This window comes from Capricornis sumatraensis, chromosome 16 (assembly GCF_032405125.1).
Source record: "Capricornis sumatraensis isolate serow.1 chromosome 16, serow.2, whole genome shotgun sequence".
Lineage (NCBI taxonomy): Eukaryota > Metazoa > Chordata > Mammalia > Artiodactyla > Bovidae > Capricornis > Capricornis sumatraensis.
The window spans coordinates 33,659,373-33,679,275 of NC_091084.1; the positions used below are offsets into that span (position 1 = coordinate 33,659,373).

The window sequence follows — 19,903 nt, forward strand, 5'->3', positions numbered from 1 at the left end:
GCGAAGTAAGTGTGGGACCATGGAAATGATGCTTTCTTTTCCTGGTTGCAGTACCTGCTAAGAATTGCTTCTCCCTATCCTTCACCAACAGTTCTATGAGGACCTATAAGACCTAGAACTAACACACACACACACAAAATGCCCTTTTCCTCCTGTGGGACAGGAATGCAAAAGTAGGAAATCAAAAGATACCCGGAATAACAGGCAAGTTTGGCCTTGGAGTACAAAATGAAGCAGGGCAAAAGCTAACAGAGTTTTGCCAAGAGAACACACTGGTCATAGAAAACACCCTCTTCCAACAACACAAGAGAAGACTCTACACATGGACATCACCAGATGGTCAACACCAAAATCAGACTGATTATATTCTTTGCAGCTGAAGATGGAGAAGCTCTATACAGTCAGCGAAAACAAGACTGGGAGCTGATTGTGGCTCAGATCATGAACTCCTTATTGCCAAATTCAAACTTAAATTGAAGAAAGTAGGGAAAACCACTAGACCATTCAGGTATGACCTAAATCAAATCCCTGATGATTATACAGTGGAAGTGAGAAATAGATTCAAGGGATTAGATCTGACAGACAGAGTGCCTGAAGAACTAACTATGCACAGAGGTTTGTGACATTGTACAGGAGGTGGTGATCAAGACCATCTCCAAGAGCAAGAAATGCAAAAAGGCAAAATGGTTGTCTGAGGAGGCCTTACAAATAGCTGAGAAAAGAAGAGAAGCTAACGGCCAAGGACAAAAGGAGATATACCAATTGAATGGAGAGTTTCAAAGAATAGCAAGGAGAGATAAATAAGAAAGCCTTCCTCAGTGATCAATGCAAAGAAATAGAGGGGGAAAGACTATATAGAATAGAATAGAAATAGAATGGGAAAGACTGAAGATCTCTTCAAGAAAATTACAGATATCAAGGGAACACTTCATGCAATGATGGGCACAATAAAGGACAGAAATGGTATGGACCTAACAGAAGCAGAAGATATTAAGAGGTGGCAAGAATACACAGAAGAACTATGATCTTAATGACCCAGATAACCACAACGGTGTGATTACTCACCTAGAGCCAGACATCCTGGAATGCGAAGTGAAGTGGGCCTTAGGAAGCATCACTGTGAACAAAGCTAGCGGAGATGATGGAGTTCCAGTTGAGCTATTTCAAATCCTAAAAGATGATGCTGTGAAAGTGCTGCACTCAATATGTCAGCAAATTTGGAAAACTCAGCAGTGGCCACAGGACTGGAAAAGGTCAGTTTTCATTCCAGTCCCAAAGAAAGGCAATGCCAAAGAATGCTCGGACTATGACACAGTTGCACTCATCCAACACACTAGCAAAGTTATGCTCAAAATTCCCCAAGCCAGGCTTCTATAGTACATGAACTGAGAACTTCCAGATGTCCAAACTGGATTTAGAAAAGGCAGAGGAACCAGAGATCAAATTTCCAACATCTGTTGGATCATTGAAAAAACAAAAGAGTTCCAGAAAAGCATCTACTTCTGCTATATTGACTATGCCAAAGACTTTGACTGTGTGGATCACAACAAACTCTGGAAAATTCTTAAAGAGATGGGAATACCAGACCAACTTACCTGCCTCCTGAGAAATCTGTATGCAGGTCAGGAAGCAACAGTTAGAACTGGACATGGAACAACTGACTGGTTCCAGATTGGGAAAGGAATACATCAAGGCTGTATATTATCATCCAGTTTATTTAACTTATATGCAGAGTACATTATGTGAAATGCCAGACTGGGTGAAGCACAAGCTGGAATCAAGATTGCCAGGAGAAATATCAATAACCTCAGATATACAGATGACACCACCCTTATGGCAGAAAGCAAAGGGGAACTGAAGAGTCTCCTGATGCAAGTTAAAGATGAGAGGGAAAAAGCTGGTTTAAAACTCAGCATTCCAAAAACTAAGATCATGGCATCCGGTCACATCACCTCTTGGCAAATTGATGGGGAAACAGTGGAAACAGTGAAAGACCTTATTTCTGGGGGCTCCAAAATCACTGCAGATGGTGACAGCAGCCATGAAATTAAAAGTCGCTTGCTCCTTGGAAGAAAAGCTGTGACCAACCTAGACAGCATATTAAAAAGCAGAGACATTACATTGCCAACAAAGATCCATCTAGTCAAGCTATGGTTTTTCCAGTAGCCATGTATGGTTGTGAGAGCTGGACTATAAAGAAAGCTGGGCACCGAAGAATTGATGCTTTTGAACTTGGTGTTAGAGAAGACTCTTGAGAGTCCCTTGGACTGCAAGGAGATCAAACCAGCCAATCCTAAAAGAAATCAGTCCTGAATATTCGTTGAAAGGACTGATGCTGAAGCTCCAATACTTTGGCCACCTGATGCAAAGATTTGACTCACTGGAAAAGACCCTGATGCTGGGAAAGATTTAAGGGGAATACAAGGGGATGATAAAAGATGAGATGGTTGGATGGCATTACTGACTCTATGGACATGAGTTTGATCATGCTCTGGGAGTTGGTATGAACAGGGAAGCTTGGCTTGCTGCAGTCCATGGGGTCACAAAGATTTGGACATGACTGAGCAACTGAACTGAACTGACTCCTTCATCAGGGCCTGCAGAGCTGGAGCAAGTGCTTTTAAGTACCTCTTTTAGAGGGAGACACATGGACAGCAGCAGCTACATGGAGCCTGGCTTCCTTGGGTGGAGGGTCACGGCACACACTTGAGAAAGCTCTAGAATGTGTGGATGGGTCTGGCGAGGCAGTCCAGAGCACACACACTTTATAATCAAGTTTCTGAGTATTAAGAGGTTAGTCTGGCCGGGGTCTTGCAGAGTGGGGACTGGATTGCATGACAACTGCAAATCAGGAACACAGTCTCCTTTGGGCCTGGAGAGAAACAACCGCTGCTTCTCTGTTCGGATATTTTTTTAACCGGCGCTCACTGGCAGAGTCAGACTGCCCAATTAAGTAATTTCAGAGGCATTTTGGGGGCCAGGAGAAGTTTTATTACTTCGCTTCTGTATATGCCAGACTTTCAGACACATTCAGACAACACAATAATTCATAAAACGGGAGCCATTTAAATAAGTCATGTTATTTGCTATCACCATAAACCTCCAGTCAGTGTTAGAACATTCATAATTTAGAGACAAATGTGAAAATCCCTCTCCACAGACATATTTTATTAGTGCTGAACTAGCCTTCAACTAGTCAACGGAAATGGAGACAACCCCTTAGCCCAGAGGGAAAAAAAAGATTGGCTTTCAGTACGCAGTGTGGAACTGTTGAGTTGGTACTCATCAGCAGGTCTATTACTGTCAGGCGCTTTTTCTCTATTGTGTCCTTTGTGTCCTTGGATTATAAAACCCTCTTAAGGAGTGATAGTGTACATAATACCTAAAGAGAGCCTTAAAGGCAAGATCTTAAACTCCCAGGAGATGATGGGTAAGGACCTTCACAGATCTTCAGACAACACAGACCTGTAGGTAGATTTCTTCTCTGCTCCTGGACTCACCCCGGCTCATATCAAATTCTGACAAACAAAAATAATAAAGAGGAATGGGAAGGTTACACAGAACCCCACAGTGAGCTGTGTATGATTTTCTATTACGTGCTGTGCTTAGTGACTCAGAGACTTAATCCATCAAGGAAGGCTTCTAGACAGAAGCACAACTTGAAGTGAAGTTGGAAGATGGGTAGCATTTTATTTGGTGAGGGCTATGCCAGTGGGGCCAAGGGCGTGAACAGAGGAGGTGGGGGTGACCATTTCTGAAGTCAGTGAGGCAGCGGAAGGGGTCAGAGGGCACAGGAGCAGAGAGACGAAAGACCCAGGGTGAGTCCAGTGTGTAGAGTGGTGGTACCACCCTGAAACCTGTCTGTAATGGAGGGAAGAATAAGCAGGGGAAGAGCATAGAGTTTACTGACACTACTGTGGACTTGGCATATTAGGTTATTAATCCTCAGAACAGCGGTCCTAGTTAAGCATTGTCCTTATTTAATAAAAGAAGAAACTGAAGCTCAGAAATGGACCCCCAGGTCTCTGTGGCCTCAAAGCATTTGTTCCTTCCAGGACTCTCTTGCCAAAGTCTTTGAGTTTGGAGACTTAGATTCAGGAGACACAGGTTCAAATCTCTCTCCAGTACTTACCAGTGGGGTGAAGTCACTGAACTTCAGTTTCCTTACCTGTAAGACAAGGGTGATTCGACTTTCCTTACCATCCAGGTTGTTGGGAAAATCACAGTAAAATGCCTAGAACAGTGCCTGGCATGTTGCAGGTGCTCAGAACAGGCCTGTCCTCCCAGAATCTTCTATGTGAGAAATCAAGTGCGCTAGGGGCACATGACAAAGGCTCACGGAGTCTCGGATGGATCACCCCCTTGAAGCTGGTGGCGTGCTGCTCACGTGGCATTCGCTGAGCCCACTGCACTGGACAAATATGAGTCACAGGCCGCATATACACATGCACACACAGGCACACACGTGCATTGCGCACACCCATGCATGCACACACACGCACATACATGTGCATACACCTGTGAATGCACACGCACTTGTGCATGCTGATGAGTGTACACAAACTCTGTCTCTACTCTCTGTCCCTTTCTCAAGCCCCTCTTCTCCTTGCCCACCCTCAGCTCTGGAGTGCCCTGAGAACAGCCATTTCGAGGAGTGCATGACGTGTACGGAGACCTGTGAGACCCTGGCCCTGGGCCCCATTTGTGTGGACACCTGCACCGAGGGGTGTCAGTGTGACGAGGGCTATGCCCTGCAAGGCAGCCAGTGCGTCACCCGGAGCGAGTGTGGCTGCAACTTCGAAGGGCACCAGCTTGCCACCAATGAGACCTTCTGGGTAGACCTGGACTGCCAGATCTTCTGCTACTGCAACGGCACGGACAACAGCGTCCACTGTGAGAGCATCCCCTGCAAGGACGACGAGTACTGCATGGAGGAGGGCGGCCTCTACTACTGCCAGGCCCGCACCGACGCCTCCTGTGTCGTCTCAGGCTACGGCCACTACCTGACCTTTGACGGCTACCCCTTTGACTTCCAGACCAGCTGCCCGCTCATCCTGTGCACCACAGGAAGCAGGCCGAACTCAGACACATTCCCCAAGTTCGTTGTCATCGCCAAGAACGAGGACCGAGATCCGTCGCTGGCGCTGTGGGTCAAGCAGGTGGACGTGACCGTGTGGGGCTACAGCATCGTGATCCACAGGGCCTACAAGCACACAGTGCTGGTGAGTGCGTGCAGGGCCCCAGCAGGGGAGCCGTGGGGATGCGAGGACGGGGCTCCCGAGCCAGCAAGCCAGGCTGCAGCTGAACCAGGCAGGCCCAGGATCCAAGGAACAGCAGAGGATGTCAGGGCAAAGAGGGGCCCTGTAGATTCCCTGTCACTTTATCTTACAGATAAGGAATGGAGCCGTCAGACAGGAAAATACCCAGGTCACCGGCACTGAATTAGGGACAGAGCCAGCTCTAGGAACTCAGCCTTTCATGCCACATCAGAGCGTGCTGGGGACGGCACAGCCTGATGGAGTCCCGGCTCGTCTACTGTCATGTGGCCTCGGGCAGTTGCTGTCTATGTAGGAGAAGGCACACCTAGTACAGGCTAGGCATCTGCAAGGACCCATCTCTTTGCCTTGTAGTTTATTTGTTTTTGGCTACGCTGGGTCTTCATTGCTGTGCGCAGGCTTTCTCTAGTTGTGGCGAGTGGGGGCTACTCCCCAGTTGCGTTGCACAGGTTGCTCATTGAGCTGGCTTCTCTTCTTCCAGAGCACAGGCTCTAGGGTGCACGGGCTCAGTACTTGTGGTTCACAAGCTTAGTTGCCCCACGGCAGGTGGGATCTTTCCAGACCAGGGATCAAACCCGTGTCTCCTGCATGGGCAGGTGAATTCATAACCACCGGACCATCATAGAAGCCCCTCTTTCTCTTCTTTGAGATAAAAACATTTGTCTGCTTTGGCCTCCTTCCGCCTCTTCCAGTCTCCCTTTGGTTCCCAGGGAACCCGGGAGTTCAAGAGTCTTGCCCACATTTGGAGCACTTAGGGGCTCCCTTATAATCTTACTTTTTCCCACATTTTCTGTCCATTGACCTTGAAGACAGGAGCAGGTAGGGGTTGAGGAGTTTTGTGCCCTCCAAAGTCCAGCCTGTGGACATTGGCCCCAGCAAGAGCCTGGCCACCCCTTCTTCAAGGGCCCACCCTAAGTAGAACTTGGGATACTAACAAGCCATTACTTTAGCATTGTGGAGGAGCTGACTTAGGATGTCAGCCTTCTAACACTGTCTTCCCAGGTCTGTGGTGTAATATAGCTCTAAGGAAGTGCTTCTTGCTCCTGTATATGTTCCCTTTCAAATCCTGACTTAAAGACTTCCTTGCCAGCTCTTCTGATATCTTTCCTTTCTTAGGATTTCCTTTAACCCCCTTCTATGACAAACAGAGGTTTATGAGCTTTTTTTTTTATTGCCATAAAAGTCACATAATATAAAACATACTATTTTAAACATACTTAACTGTACAATTTGAGACTTCCCTGTAGTTCATACGGTAAAGAATCTGCCTGCAATGGAGGAGACTCAAGTTCGATCGCTGGGTGGGGAAGCTCCTCTGGAGGAGGAAATGGCAACCCACTCCAGGATTCTTGCCTGGAGAATCCCATGGACAGAGGAGCCTGGTGGGCTACAGTCCATGGGGTTGCAAAGGGTCGGGCATGACTGGGCGACTAACGCTACAAACTGCAATTCAGTGGCGCTAAGCGCATTCACATCGTGCGACTCGTCGTTTTCCACTCCCGAATTTTTCACCTTCCTAAACTCTGTCCCCTTGAAACACTAACTTGCCATCCCCTCCCCACCCCAGCCTCTGGCATCTACCAGTGTGCTTTCTGACTCTATGAATTTGACTGTTTTAGGTTCCTCATGTAAGTGGAATCAAATAGTATTTGTCTTTGAGCTTAGCCGCTCAGTCGTGTCTGACTCTCTGCGATCCCATGGACTGTTGCTTGCCAGGCTCCTCTGTCCATGGGATTTCCCAGGCAAGAATACTGGAATGGGTCGCCATTTCTGCCTCCAGGGGATCTTCCTGACCCAGGGATTGAACCTGTGTCTCCTGCAGCTCCTGTAGGTGGATTCTTTACCATTGAGCCACCTAGGAAGCTCAAAATACTGGAGAGGGTTGCCATTCTCTTCTCCAGGGGGTCTTCCCGACCCAGGGATCAAACTCAAGTCTCCTGCATTGGCAGGCAGATGCTTTACCACTGAGCCACCAGGGAAGCCCATATTTGTGTGTACCCTCTGTATATCGGAATGCATTCTTAAGGTTAACTTAATATGTGTCCTAAAAACAGATTGTACCTTTTTTTTCCCCCTGTGCTTTACAATAGGCTCTCACCAGCCATCTGCTTCTTAAACTGTCTTCTCTTTCACGTTTACTGGAAAACGTGCCTTTTTAGCACCTAAGATGAAAGTCTCACTACGGGCATTCCTCTTCTCTTTCTTGGATATTTCACCCAAACCCCCTACTGTTTCCCTATGTGTTTCCTTCTAACAGTTGGTCCCTCAGTCATTGAAGGCATTAATCATAGTGCATTTTTCCATGATGTTTGTGTCTGGCGCACTCAATACTCATTGTGGGCCTCTTGAGGGTGGGAACCACACCTAATCCATCTTTATGTTAAATGAATATACCTCGTGCCATGACACTCAAAACGTTTGTCAAATAAAGGAAACAGATGACATAGCAAGCCCTTTCTTCCAAGGTTCCTACGACTTTCATTTTGCCGCTGGTCACTTCGTCAGCAATTGGGAAGATTGCATTACCACCCGGACAAGTTAGGAATATATCAGGTGCCTTGCTTTTAGCCACATAAGTTTTCCAACAGATGTCTGGATAGTCAAAGTCACTCATTACAATAACTTCTCTCCTTCACTTTCATCAATTGTGTTAAAACAAAGACATCAATCATTTTGTCCGTGTGGCGGCACCCTATTTGTGCTTTGCTCCTCCTCTGATATTTTTCTACCCTGAGATTTATAAACTTTGATGTCACTCCTTCTCTCTGTGACATTTAACGCTCTTCCGCCTTTCTACTTTTCAGATTGCTCTCTTCTTTTAAAATGCAATCTGTTCGTAAGCCCTGTCTCATCCAGTGTACTATGAAATTGTATTTTCTGCCTTGCATTACACACTCTCGAGGTTTAGTTAAGTAGACATCTGAGGTTACCTATGTTTTCTGACCCAGTTACCTTCGCATATGGACACCATATCCTCATGAACACTTGTTCTTTTTCCTGCTCTCCCTCCCTCCTCCCCAGAGGCTGATTCCCCACTCTCACTGGGTGTTTCCCTCTCTTTGGGTCAGCCTACCTTCCAGGCACATGTCTCTTGAGATGCACTCGTGGCTAAAAAGTCAAGTGCCATGAGAACCACACTGCTGGTCTCTTCTTCTCAGAAAGAGATGGAGAGGGGAGAGTATGTTAGTTCTTAGGGCTCCTATCACAAAGCATCATAGACCAGATGGCCTAAAACAGCAGAAACTTGCCCTCTTACAGCTCTGGAGGCCAGAAGTCTGAAATCAAGGTGTTGGCAGGGCCATGGTCCCTCGGGGGTCCTAGGGAAGCATCTATTCCAGGCTTTCTCCCGGCTTCTGGTGGTTGTAGGTGACCCTTGCCTTGGGGCCTCATACCTCCAGTCTCTGCCTCCATCTTTTCATGACCTTCCTCCCCCTGCGCCAGATCTCTCTCCTTTTAAGACCATTCGTCATTGGATTTAGGGTCCACCCACCCTTTCACAGCGTGATCTGATCTTAACTTGATTAAGATCTGCAAAGACCCTATTTCCGAGCAAGACCATGTTCACATGTCCTGGGGTTAAGACTTCAGTGTATCTTTTGGGGGGACACAACTCGGTCTACAACAGGGAATAATTAGAGAGTCATGGGCAGCAAGGAGGAATTGATTAACGGCATGAGGGGACACTTTCCACGGCCTGCCTTTCTTTGTCCCCAGATGTCCTAAGATGCCCAAGCTGGGAATAGAGTATATAGCTTTCCAATCTCTGACAGGAAGACCAGGTTCAGGATGCTTGAAGGTTCTTTCCTTCGGGGGCCTGGGGAATAGATTTAGCATTTACTTTGAATTATTAACATGCACTACAGGATCTGCTTGTTCAATGATTTGCATTTGTTTTTCCCATGATGTTATTATTAGTCACCCTCTCTCCCTGAGAAGAATAACAGCCATCATAATGACAGCACACAGTCAAGCGCCGGGCAAAACACAGCAACAGAGCCGGGTCACTGCTGGTGCACACAAAACCAGAGGTGACCTGGAAGGGACTCCTCGGCACGCCAGGTCCCTCTGTGACTCTCTTTCCCTGCAGTACTGAGGATATGGGGAAATCCACTAAGCTGAGGAAAACTAGAAATAAACATGCTGTGTGTACCAGGCAGGGTGTGGGGTGAGCAGGAGAGGGGAGCCTCTCCTGGGCATCTCACAGCCCGAGCGTCAGCCGTCCACAGCCTGAGCTCCAGAGACGGCCCCTGTCCTCCGTCTCGCCCAGGCTCAACACGGCCAGGTCCTGAGTGGTCCAGGCCGAGGGGAAGGCTTTCAGGACCCTCACAGCCAGTGTCTTTATCACTGACTGCTCATCCTGTGGGCAGCAGAGAAGAGAGGACCTTTGAACATCACTCTGGCTCAGCTGTGTTTGACGGGCTTGTATTGATGTCTGTCTTGTGCCAAACCCTGAGGGTAGAAACATGAGTCAAACAGGGCTCCTGTACTAAGGGAACTCAGGGTCTGGTAGGAGAGACAGACGTGTTTGCAGGTAACTTTAACAGGATGTGAAATCCCAGAAAAATATGATGTGTGGGTGGGAAGGTGGGTGTCATGAGAGAACAGGTTGCCTGAGCTACCTGGGGGTGGAGAAGGAAGGCTTTCTGGAAGAGATGACCCAGAGCTGAGCCCTGAAGGTGTCCATTGGCCAGGCCCAGAAGGAGGACCAGGAATCGTCCGTGGAGAACCAGAGGGGCGGCAAGGTGGGGGGTGTGAGGGGACCTCAGAGAAGCTGAAGAGGCAGCAGCAGGTCCAAGCCAGCTGTTTAAAGGAAAGCTCTCCACTGAAAAGCAAGTTTGTGGCCTTATTTCCGATACTCAGATGAGAAACAAATAGCCCCACACTGACCCCCGTGCCCTCCTCTTCCTCCTCCTTGCCCGCCTCCTCCATCCATCAGGCACCACTTCCTTACTGACCCCTTCCTTCCTCGGCCTCCCACCTTCCCTCCATTCTCACTCGCAAGGACAGACAGGGCAGGGATGGAGGGATGGAGGTGGCATTCACAGGGCTTCAGAGATGGGAGAAGCCAAGCCGGCCTGTTTATGTTGAGGCCTTGCTTGCCCGGGTTCTCGAAGCCTCTCAGCTGTAATCCAGGTACAAGACCTCCGCACGGTGTCGCCTCCTGCTTGACGCCCATAGCCAGGAACAGAGAACGTGGAGAAATGCCAGCCAGCGCACGTGAGCCATTTGGCACACAGCCTTTCGTTTATTCGTGTGTGTTGTCAAGGCTGGTGGGAGGCCCTTCGGCCTCCGTGTCTCCTGGTGACCTTGAGCACCTGTGTTATGGATCTACATGGAACCTATGTCACCTGAGCTCCAGGCCTTCTTATTGAGAGAATTGTGCCTACCAGATGTGATCTCCCTCCTCCACTTCCCTCCTCCACCCTGTCACTGAAATGACCCATCACCACGTCATCTTCACCTCCTCTCCTTGTTCCAGAGAATGAGGCATCTCTTCCCCCTCCACGGCCACTACCCACCTGCACCATCTCTATCTTGCCTTCCCAGGCCCTTGCCCATCTGTCATCTCCTCCCCCTCCTGTGTCTTAGGTCCTTCTCTTCGACCCATAGACATATTTATTCTAAGACAAACCTTGACCCCAGTTCAACCCAATCCCTCTCCTATCTAATCCCTCTTCTCCCTTTTCTTACCAAACTCCTGGAGTCATCTTTGCTTCCATATCCCCTGTCTGCTGTTTAACTTCTCCAGTCTAACCTCTGGTTTCATCATGCTACTGAAGTTCTTTTACTAAGATCACTAGTGACTTTTTGTTGCGAAATGAATGAGTCTCTTTCAAGCTTGATCTCATGGGACATTACATACGTGGCCCTCCGTGGTCCAGGAACCTCCCATCGCTCCATCTTCATCTCCCATCATCCCCGAGGTCACATTGTGTGCTCCAGCACCATTAAATTGCTGTAATTCCTCATGTTTATGAGGTTGCTTCTCTCCTCTGGGCCTTGACTTGGGCTATGCTCTCTCCTTGGGATTCCCTTTTCTTCGCTCTCATTCCTTCTTTCTTGTTGTTTTGTTCTGGTTTTAATTTTTATTGAAGTATAGTTGACTTATAATGTTGTGTTAGTTCTAGGTATATAGTGAAGTGATTCAGTTATACATACATATGTATATAGATATACACACACACATATATATTTCTTACATTCTCTTCCATGATAGAATGAGTATGGTTATTCTGTATATTATAGAATATTTAGTATAATTCTCTGATACAAGTAGATCCTTGTTGGTTATCTATTTTATATATAGTAGTGTGTATTTTTAAAAATTTTTATTGGGGTATAGTTGATTTACAATGTTGTGTTAGCTTCAGGTGTACAGCAAAGTGTCTCAGTTATACATGTATGTATATCCACTCTTTTGTAGATTCGTTTCCCATATAGGCCATTACAGAGTATTGAGCTGAGTTCCCTGTGCTAAACAGTAGATCCTAACTAGTTATCTAGTATGTGTATATTTTAATCCCAAACTCTTAACTTATCTTGACTGGCCAGCACTACTCCCCATTCAGAGCTGGGTGTGGGCACCACCTTCTGCAGGTATCCTTGATTCTGTTCCCATGCTGAGTCTGGTTCCTGTGCGTCTGTTTATCTCTACTGTTAACTTTTATCAGGCAATCAGACCTGCTTATGTACTTGTCTTGGCCACATGCCTGTGAGCTCCTAGGGAGAGAGCCTTGTGCTTTATCCTAGCATTCAGCACGGTGGCTGGTGCACAGTAGTGCCAGACTGATGGCTACTGGATGAGTGAGTGAATCCTGCCTGGACAAATGTTCACAGACAAGCAGATAGCTGAGTTGAAATTTGAAGGGTGACTATTGCCCCCAGAGAATGGGGGGATGGGGGAGGAGCATCAGTGCTGTCTCAGGTTTGATCGCCTAGAGGCAGAGTCTGAGAAAGTGGTGCCTGAAAATGAGGGGTACACCAGGAGCAGGGAGCTCAGAGAGGATGTGGTCTAAGCTGGACACCAGTTTCAGTCACCGGAAACTCTGGTGTGTGACCCGCATACAGAATCGGTCCCCTGTGTTGGCCAGGCATTGGCCAACGGCTGCCCTTAGGGTGAGGTGGGGGCTGGAATAGGAGGTTTAACCTCCTGGGCCAGGTGGCTCCCCTGTGGCCAAGACCAACTGTGAGTTATCACTAGCCCACATTCACAACTGCTGAGGATGGGTCCCCCGAAGGGGCCCAGAAAGCACCATCACGCTCACAGCAAGGGGGGTGGCATGTGGAGTGGTGCAACTCAGTCCGTTTGGGGGGCAGTGAAGTGCTGGGTATGGCTGGGGTGCAGGAAATGAGTGGGTTGGGCCTGAGAGGCAGGGGCCAGCTCCTGGAGAGCCCTGTCTGATGTGTTAACCATATCCCCCATTTCATTCACACTGCAGAGAGGGTTTTAAGTATTAATTGCGTTAAAAAAATATTGGAGAGGCAGTGAAGAGTGAATGAAGGAGAACGGAGGACCAGGGCAGGGAGAGGAGTAATGGGTGTGTTTAAGAGTCAAGGTGGAAGGTGATCAGAGTCTGAATTAAGGTGGTTGGGCTGGGGGTGGGAGTGTCAGATGAGAAAGAGAGTAAGGACATCAGAAAGGGAGGTAGTTCCGGTCAGAGAGCAACCTCAGACCACTCCAAAGGGCAGCCACCTTCTCCTCCACCAGGAAGATCAGCTCTCTCTTAGCCCTCACAACAGTCTCTGTTTTCCAGCATGCACTCACCCAGCCACAAGCTGCAGGATTTGACTGATCTGAATCAAAATGGTGCAAGGGCCGTACCGTTCTGGAGTTTGAAGCTCAGGGATTTCCTTGTTTTCTCAACTTAAAATATGCAGGAGGAAACATGTCTCAAGTACCCTCTCCACGTGAGGCATTGTGGTGGGCGCCCAGCAGGGAACGAGGGGGAGTTGGATGCATAGATCGATAAAGAGTAGTCCCTCCTAATCCTGTAGATGAGACAGAGGTGTAGACAACCAGCTGTAATATGAGGCTGATGTCATATGCGCTTCAGTAGCAGGTATGCGTGCCTGATCTTGGCCAAAGGTGCAGAAGAACAGGAGAGAAGTATAAATAACTTGTTCTGGTTGCCCAGATGAGGGAGTGATTCATTCTGACCACCGGCTCCAAAAATCTTGCCTTATAGAAGAGCTGGCATTTGAGCAGGGTCTGGGGGATGAGAAGGATGTTGACGGGTAAAGAATAGCATCCTTGGCAGAGGGACCAGCAAAGGCAAGTCATTCTTCAGGAAAAAGAAGATCCTGAAGGGTTTAATAAATGGAGGCTTGTCTAAGATAAATCCACGGAAGAGCTGGAAATAGCAACATAAGAGTTCTAGGTTTGGATATTTTAGTCTAAACTTTAATTGAATTCTTATTACCCTCTCATTACCTTGGAGAAAACAATTTGAACTCCTGGGGGAAATAACACTATAAACAGAAGGCACTGAAATAAATAGGTGTATTAATGTACAAAGGATAGTCATTTAAGTCTGTTCAAATCCTAATAATAACAGTTGAGTGACAGAAACGACACTAAATGCAAAGATTGGATTCAACCTGCTTCCACCCCCCTCTGGGGCTGCCTCTCAGAGACTAATCATTAAAACAGCAGTGGTGGGTGGGGGTAGGGGGAATGTCTGGGTCACCTGGATTTGTCTATGCCAACCCACTTCCTCTTGCAGGTCAACAATGAACGGCTCTATCTGCCCCTGAAATTGGGACAAGGGAAGATAAACATCTTTTCTTTTGGTTTCCACGTGGTGGTGGAAACTGACTTTGGGCTAAAGGTGGTCTATGACTGGAAGACCTTCCTGTCCGTCACAGTCCCTCGGAGCATGCAGAACAGCACCTATGGCCTCTGTGGCCGCTACAACGGCAACCCCGATGATGACCTGGAGATGCCCATGGGTCTGCTGGCCTCCAGCGTCAATGAGTTTGGACAGAGCTGGGTGAAGAGGGACACCTTCTGCCAGATTGGCTGTGGTGACCGCTGCCCATCCTGTGCCAAGGTGGAAGCTTTCTCCAAAGTGCAGCAGCTCTGCAGCCTGATCCCCAACCAGAATGCAGGCTTCACCAAGTGCCACAGCAAGGTCAACCCCACTTTCTTCTACAAGAACTGCCTCTTCGACTCTTGCATTGATGGGGGTGCTGTGCAGACCGCCTGCAGCTGGCTGCAGAACTATGCCAGCACCTGCCAGACCCAGGGGATTGCGGTGACTGGCTGGAGGAACTACACGTCCTGCTGTGAGTCCTTCCTGTGGGCTCTCCTTTCATTTTGATTGGTGTGGGCGGGCCAGTCACCCAGTAGGAGTCAGAGCAAATCCAGTGGGGCCATTTCAGGACATGCACTCTGGTTTTGGTGGGGTTTTCTTGGCCGTGCCGCATGGCATTCAGGATCTTAGTTCCCTGACCCAGCAATTGAACCTAGGCCCCTAGCAGTGGAAGCATGGAGTCTTAACCACTGGACCACCAGGGATGTCTCAGGATATGCACTTTTGGGAGGTAAGGAGATATACCCTTTGGAATTGAGTTTGCTATCTGAAGCAAGAGCTCAAACCTCCAAGAACCTCTGTCTTCTTATCTATAAAATGGGGTTAATACCACTTACTTCCTTTATATTCCTCTGAAGATGAATCAACATGTACATAAAGCAGAGAGCAGCCCACATGGCATTTGGGCTCAGCAAGGACACAGTAGGATTCTAACAAAAGACAAATGGGGGGAGAATGAGATAGTAGGTTGCTTAGTTCATTGTTCCAGAACCTCACTGACTCATCACTGTACTGATAATTTATATGCTTTCGCTTAGCATGTTTTTCTATTTGACTCATATATGTCATTTATCAGGGGCACTAGTGGTAAAGAACCTGCTCTACCAATGCAGGACATGTAAGGGACACAGGTTCAATCCCTGGATCAGGAAGATCCCCTGGAGGAGAGCAAAACCCACTCCAGTATTCTTGCCTGGAGAGTCCCATGGACAGAGGCGCCTGGCAGGCTACGTGTCATAGGTCACAAAGAGTCAGACGCGACTGAAGCGATTTAGCACGCATGCATGTCGTGTGTCAGTTTTTGCACTGATGAAATATAGCAGAATGTTAAAAACATTGGAAAAAGAATTAGATACACCTGAGATTAACATTAATATTTCACATTGATTATATGTCAATGAAAAAAGAGAAAAAAGCAAAAGAAATAGAGCGCCTGGATTCTTGCCTTGCTCTGTCTGTAAGGATGGTTGTGACCTTGAAGCATTTCACTTTTCCTCCCCTGGTCATTTGTAACCATCCCCCCCCGCCCCCCCGCCCACTCTCTGATAATGCTGCTGCCTGCACTCTTTATGCTACAGAAACGTCAGGAGGATCAAATTAGATAATTGAAAGCCTAGCACACTCCATGCATGTTAAGTGGTATTGTTGTTACATTCCTGGCTTGCTTTGAGCCAAGTCCAGTGTTAAACACTTTATCAACATTATCTGCTCAATCACCCAATTAGTCAGGGAGAAACTGAGACTCAGAGGAGTTAAGTAACCTGCCTAAGGTCCTACAATCTCAGTGGCAAAGTCAGGGTTTGACCTTCCAGCCTCAAAGCTCCTGCTCTCAGCCCATACACTACATAGTGGAATAATTTGTCTGCATTTAGCACATCACAATAGGAAAAAATGGGGAAGAGAAACTGCTATTGGTCTTTGGCCAAACTGCCTGGGTCTGTTTTCCCATCTCAATCTCATTAGCTACAGCAAATTTCTTTTAGGCCTAACTGTATGAGAAAGGCTACAAATGGATGCTGAATGCAAAGAGCTCCAAATAAGTGATACAGCAGGGGTCCTGGAAAATAAAATCCCTTTTCTTCCTGGTAAAGGGAGATTTGGATGAAAAACCGAAAACAGTATTGTCGTTTAATGCTCACACAGTTCATTTACATTCCAGATAATTAGATTCATGTAGATTAGGAGGGGAGGGTTGGAGGAAGGGGGGAGGGGGAGAGAGAAGATGCCATGTCAGCCAGGCTCAGTCCCTAAGTGAGGGGTTACAGGGAGCAATGCCAGTAGGGGCCTCTGGTGACTTTAGTAAAATAAGTACGCCTATAAAAAAGTCAGGCTGTGGATATACCTCCAGAACGACTCTGGATTCACTGAGGTGAGCTCACTGGGGCGAGAGTGCTTCCTTGTCAGCACGTTCAGTTGCTCGGTCGTATCGGACTCCTAGTGAGCCCCACAGACCATAGCCCGCCAGGCTCCTCTGTTCATGGAAGTTCCCAGGCAAGAATACTAGAGTAGCTGCCATTTCCTCCTCTGGAGTATCTTCCTGACCAGGGATTGAACCCAAGTCACTTGTGTCTCTTGCATTGGCAGGCAGATTCTTTACCACTGTGCCACCTGGGAAACCCACAAGAGAGCTTACCTTCCCCTAAATCAGAAGACCAGCCTCTGAAGCCAGGGGCCTAAACATGGTGCAGGATGGGGAGAGAGTTTTAGGAAGGAGACCCTGCCTGCTGCCTCTTGAGACCTGCTACAGAGCAGTCCCTCTTTTCCTGTAGCCATGCTGTGGTGGCCGTCATTTTGTCTGGTGTTGCCGGGATGTGGGGCAGAGAGTAGTGTCTGCCCACATCCATTACATCTAGCTGCAATGAGCAGTGAAGAATTGGTTTTAAAGGAGGCTAATACCAGGAGCTCTCACCTGAAATTATGGGTATCAAATGTTGTCACTCATTGGAAAGAAAAGAAGCAAGTTAGCACGTGCTCATTGCCTTACCTTTGAGGAGAAAGTTCCCCTACTTCTAGGGAGCTTGGACCCATAGGGCTGAAACTGGTGCAGGATGGGGAAACAGTTTGGAAAAGGGAGACCGTTCCTAAAGGCTATGAAGACTATTTTTCTTGTCCTCCTGTCCCCTCAACCAGCATTCTTTCCTCTCCCCCGCTCAGAGATCTGTCCAGACATTGGTGGCGTCCTCTATACATAGTCACAGGGAGCTCCTTACAAGTCAGAGCAGAGTCTGTCCTGCCCACCCTTAACCATGAGCCCCACCCCTGCCTGGACCACTGCCTGCCAGCAAGGCCTAGGCCAGCTGTCCTCTCCACAGTGGGGGTAGTCCTTCCCTCACCTTGGCATTTCAGGACAGGGGCCAAGATCTAAAAGAAAGCTCCTGAAGAGGTGGTGGTGGTGACTGGCAAAAAAGAAAAGCTAAAATAAGAGAAAAAAAAAATTACACTTTAGAGACGGTGTGTGGGCGGAGATGGGGGGTGTGCGGACACAGTTGGAGGCAACTTAGTTTTCCATTTTGAATTTCAGAAGCAGAGAAAAGCCGCTGGAGCCTGAGTCTTAACTCAGCCATTCAATCTGAAAGATCGGTGAACGCGGGCTGGCTTGAATATGATTGTTTGTAACCAAGTTTGGAGCTTGCCTGGTGGCTCAGTGGTAAAGAACTCTTCTGCCAATGCAGGAGATGTGGGTTTGATCCCCGGGTTGGAAGATCCCCTGGAGAAGGAAATGGCAACTCAGGAACGGCATGGCTATAGGAAAAGAGGGACTGCTCTGTAGCAGGTCTCAAGAGGCAGCTAGTATTCCAACCTGGGAAATCCTATGGACAGAGGAGCATGGTGGGCTACAGTCCATGCTGTCCCAAGAGTTGGACACAACTTAGCAACTAAGCAACAACCAAATCTGACATGGTGTTAACCTCTGAGACTGAGGGCAGGAATAGCATCCCCCTGTTTCCCTCCCTGGGGCTTCTCAGGTGGCACCAGCGGTAAAGAACGTGCCTGCCAATGCAGGAGACATGAGACATGGGTTTGATCCCTGGGTCGGGAAGATCCCCTGGAGGAGGACAGGGCAACCCACTCCAGTATTCTTGCCTGGAGAATCCCCACGGACATAAGAGCCTGATGGGCTGTAGTCTATAGTGTTGCAAAGAGTTGGACACGACTGAGCAATTTAGCACACATGCATGTCCCACTCCTCTCTTCTACTAAGAATTCATCCACTTCAACACTCACATGTTGAGAAATGAGAATGCTGGGAGAGAAAAAGGGCTTTTCAGGAGAAAAGGGGTTAAACCAGAATTGCCCGTTAAATATATGCTTGATTGGTAACAAAGAAGGATGCTCTTGGTTATCAATAATATTGGCTGTTTCTATCAATGGGATAATTTATTACTGAATTACCCTTTTTGAAAATGCATGGAAAACTCCTTCACCCAAGTTGAACAAATAGGCTTAGGTGGGGAGGGGAGGCCAGTTGTCTTTGTTGTGGACCCCTTCTTAAAATTCTTTCCGCTACATCTGTCATTCTTTCAGTCCTTTAATGGAGAACTTAAATTAGAGCACTTGATGGTGAGAATATAGTAAGAGAAGAAAATAATAAATTCATTGCAGGTACTTAGCTCTGACCATGTGCCAGGCACTCTTCTCAGTGCTGAGTCCTCAGTCATTGACTCCTATAACTTTACAGCAACCCTGTAAAGTACGCCCTATTTTTAAAATTTTATTTATTTTTAATTGGAGGATAATCACTTTATAATATTGTGTTGGTTTCTGCCATATTAATAGTCGCACTTTCTAGAGGAGGAAACCAAAGCTCAGAGTAACTCAGTGACTTTCCCAAGAAATTGGCTTGGGTAAATTGGAAGGTGGTTCCAGAGACAGTGCTCTCTGGCTGTAGGGTGCTGCTCCTCTTATCTGGTCAGCCCAGGAAGCCCTGGGGGGTGGGGAGCGTCGGGGTGCCACACAGGATGCAGAGCTCTGTAGAACCAGGTCTGGGGAGGCATCTTCCAACCTCAGTGGGCCCTCGCGAGAATTAAATGTGATGATGGCTCATACACAAGGCTGTCTGGTGCCTGATCAGCCAACGTTGAGTATCATTTTCTCTTTTTTCAGAGGCAGATTTTGCTGCTTCAAAGTTCTTGGTCAAAAGTGTGATAATTAGGTGTTTTCCTATATCTTTCTCTGCAAACTCAATAAATTTTAATTGAGGGACTCCCCTAGTGGTCCAGTGGTTAAGAATCCACCTTGCAATGGCATGGGACACAGGTTTGATCCTTGTCAGGGAAACTAAGATCCCACATGCCAAGGGCCAACTGGGCCCATGTGCTACAGCTACTGAGCGCGCACTCTCTGGAACCCTTGCAGCATAACTAGAGAAGCCGCATGGAAGAGCCTGGAGCCATAACAAAGACCCAGCGTGATAAAAAAAAAACAAAATTGTAGTTGAATAACTTTAAAAATTCCTATTGTTACTACTACAACTGTTCCTACTATTAGTAACAGAAACTTTCATTGAAGAACCAGGCACTGTACAAAATTGCACTTCATTTTATCTTAACAATGATTACTGTGTGATGAGGGAGATATTATTATCTCCGTTTTACAGATGAGGAAGCAGAGGAGCCAAGGTTTAGAGAGAGTAAGTAACCTGCCTGAAGTGACACTGCCAGTTAGTCACAGAGGCCAAAACTCAAGCCAGGTCAGCCTGACTCCAGAACCTGTACCAGTTCTATTTCATTGCTGCATTGCTCTTCCCATGCATCCTGCCCGCCGAGGGCACAAAGGCTGTATCAGTCCACTGGCCACAGCAAGAGACACATTTGT

At 47.6% G+C, this 19,903-nt stretch overlaps 1 protein-coding gene across 1 annotated transcript in view; it reads left to right on the forward strand.

Moving 5' to 3' along the window:
• Positions 1 to 19,903, forward strand: part of TECTA (tectorin alpha) — an 80,888-nt gene that overhangs the window by 31,433 nt on the left and 29,552 nt on the right. Inside the window, exons 10-11 of the mRNA XM_068989417.1 lie at positions 4,621 to 5,222; positions 14,000 to 14,561. Coding sequence (XP_068845518.1) covers positions 4,621 to 5,222; positions 14,000 to 14,561 — 1,164 coding nt within the window. The remainder of the gene's footprint in view (positions 1 to 4,620; positions 5,223 to 13,999; positions 14,562 to 19,903) is intronic.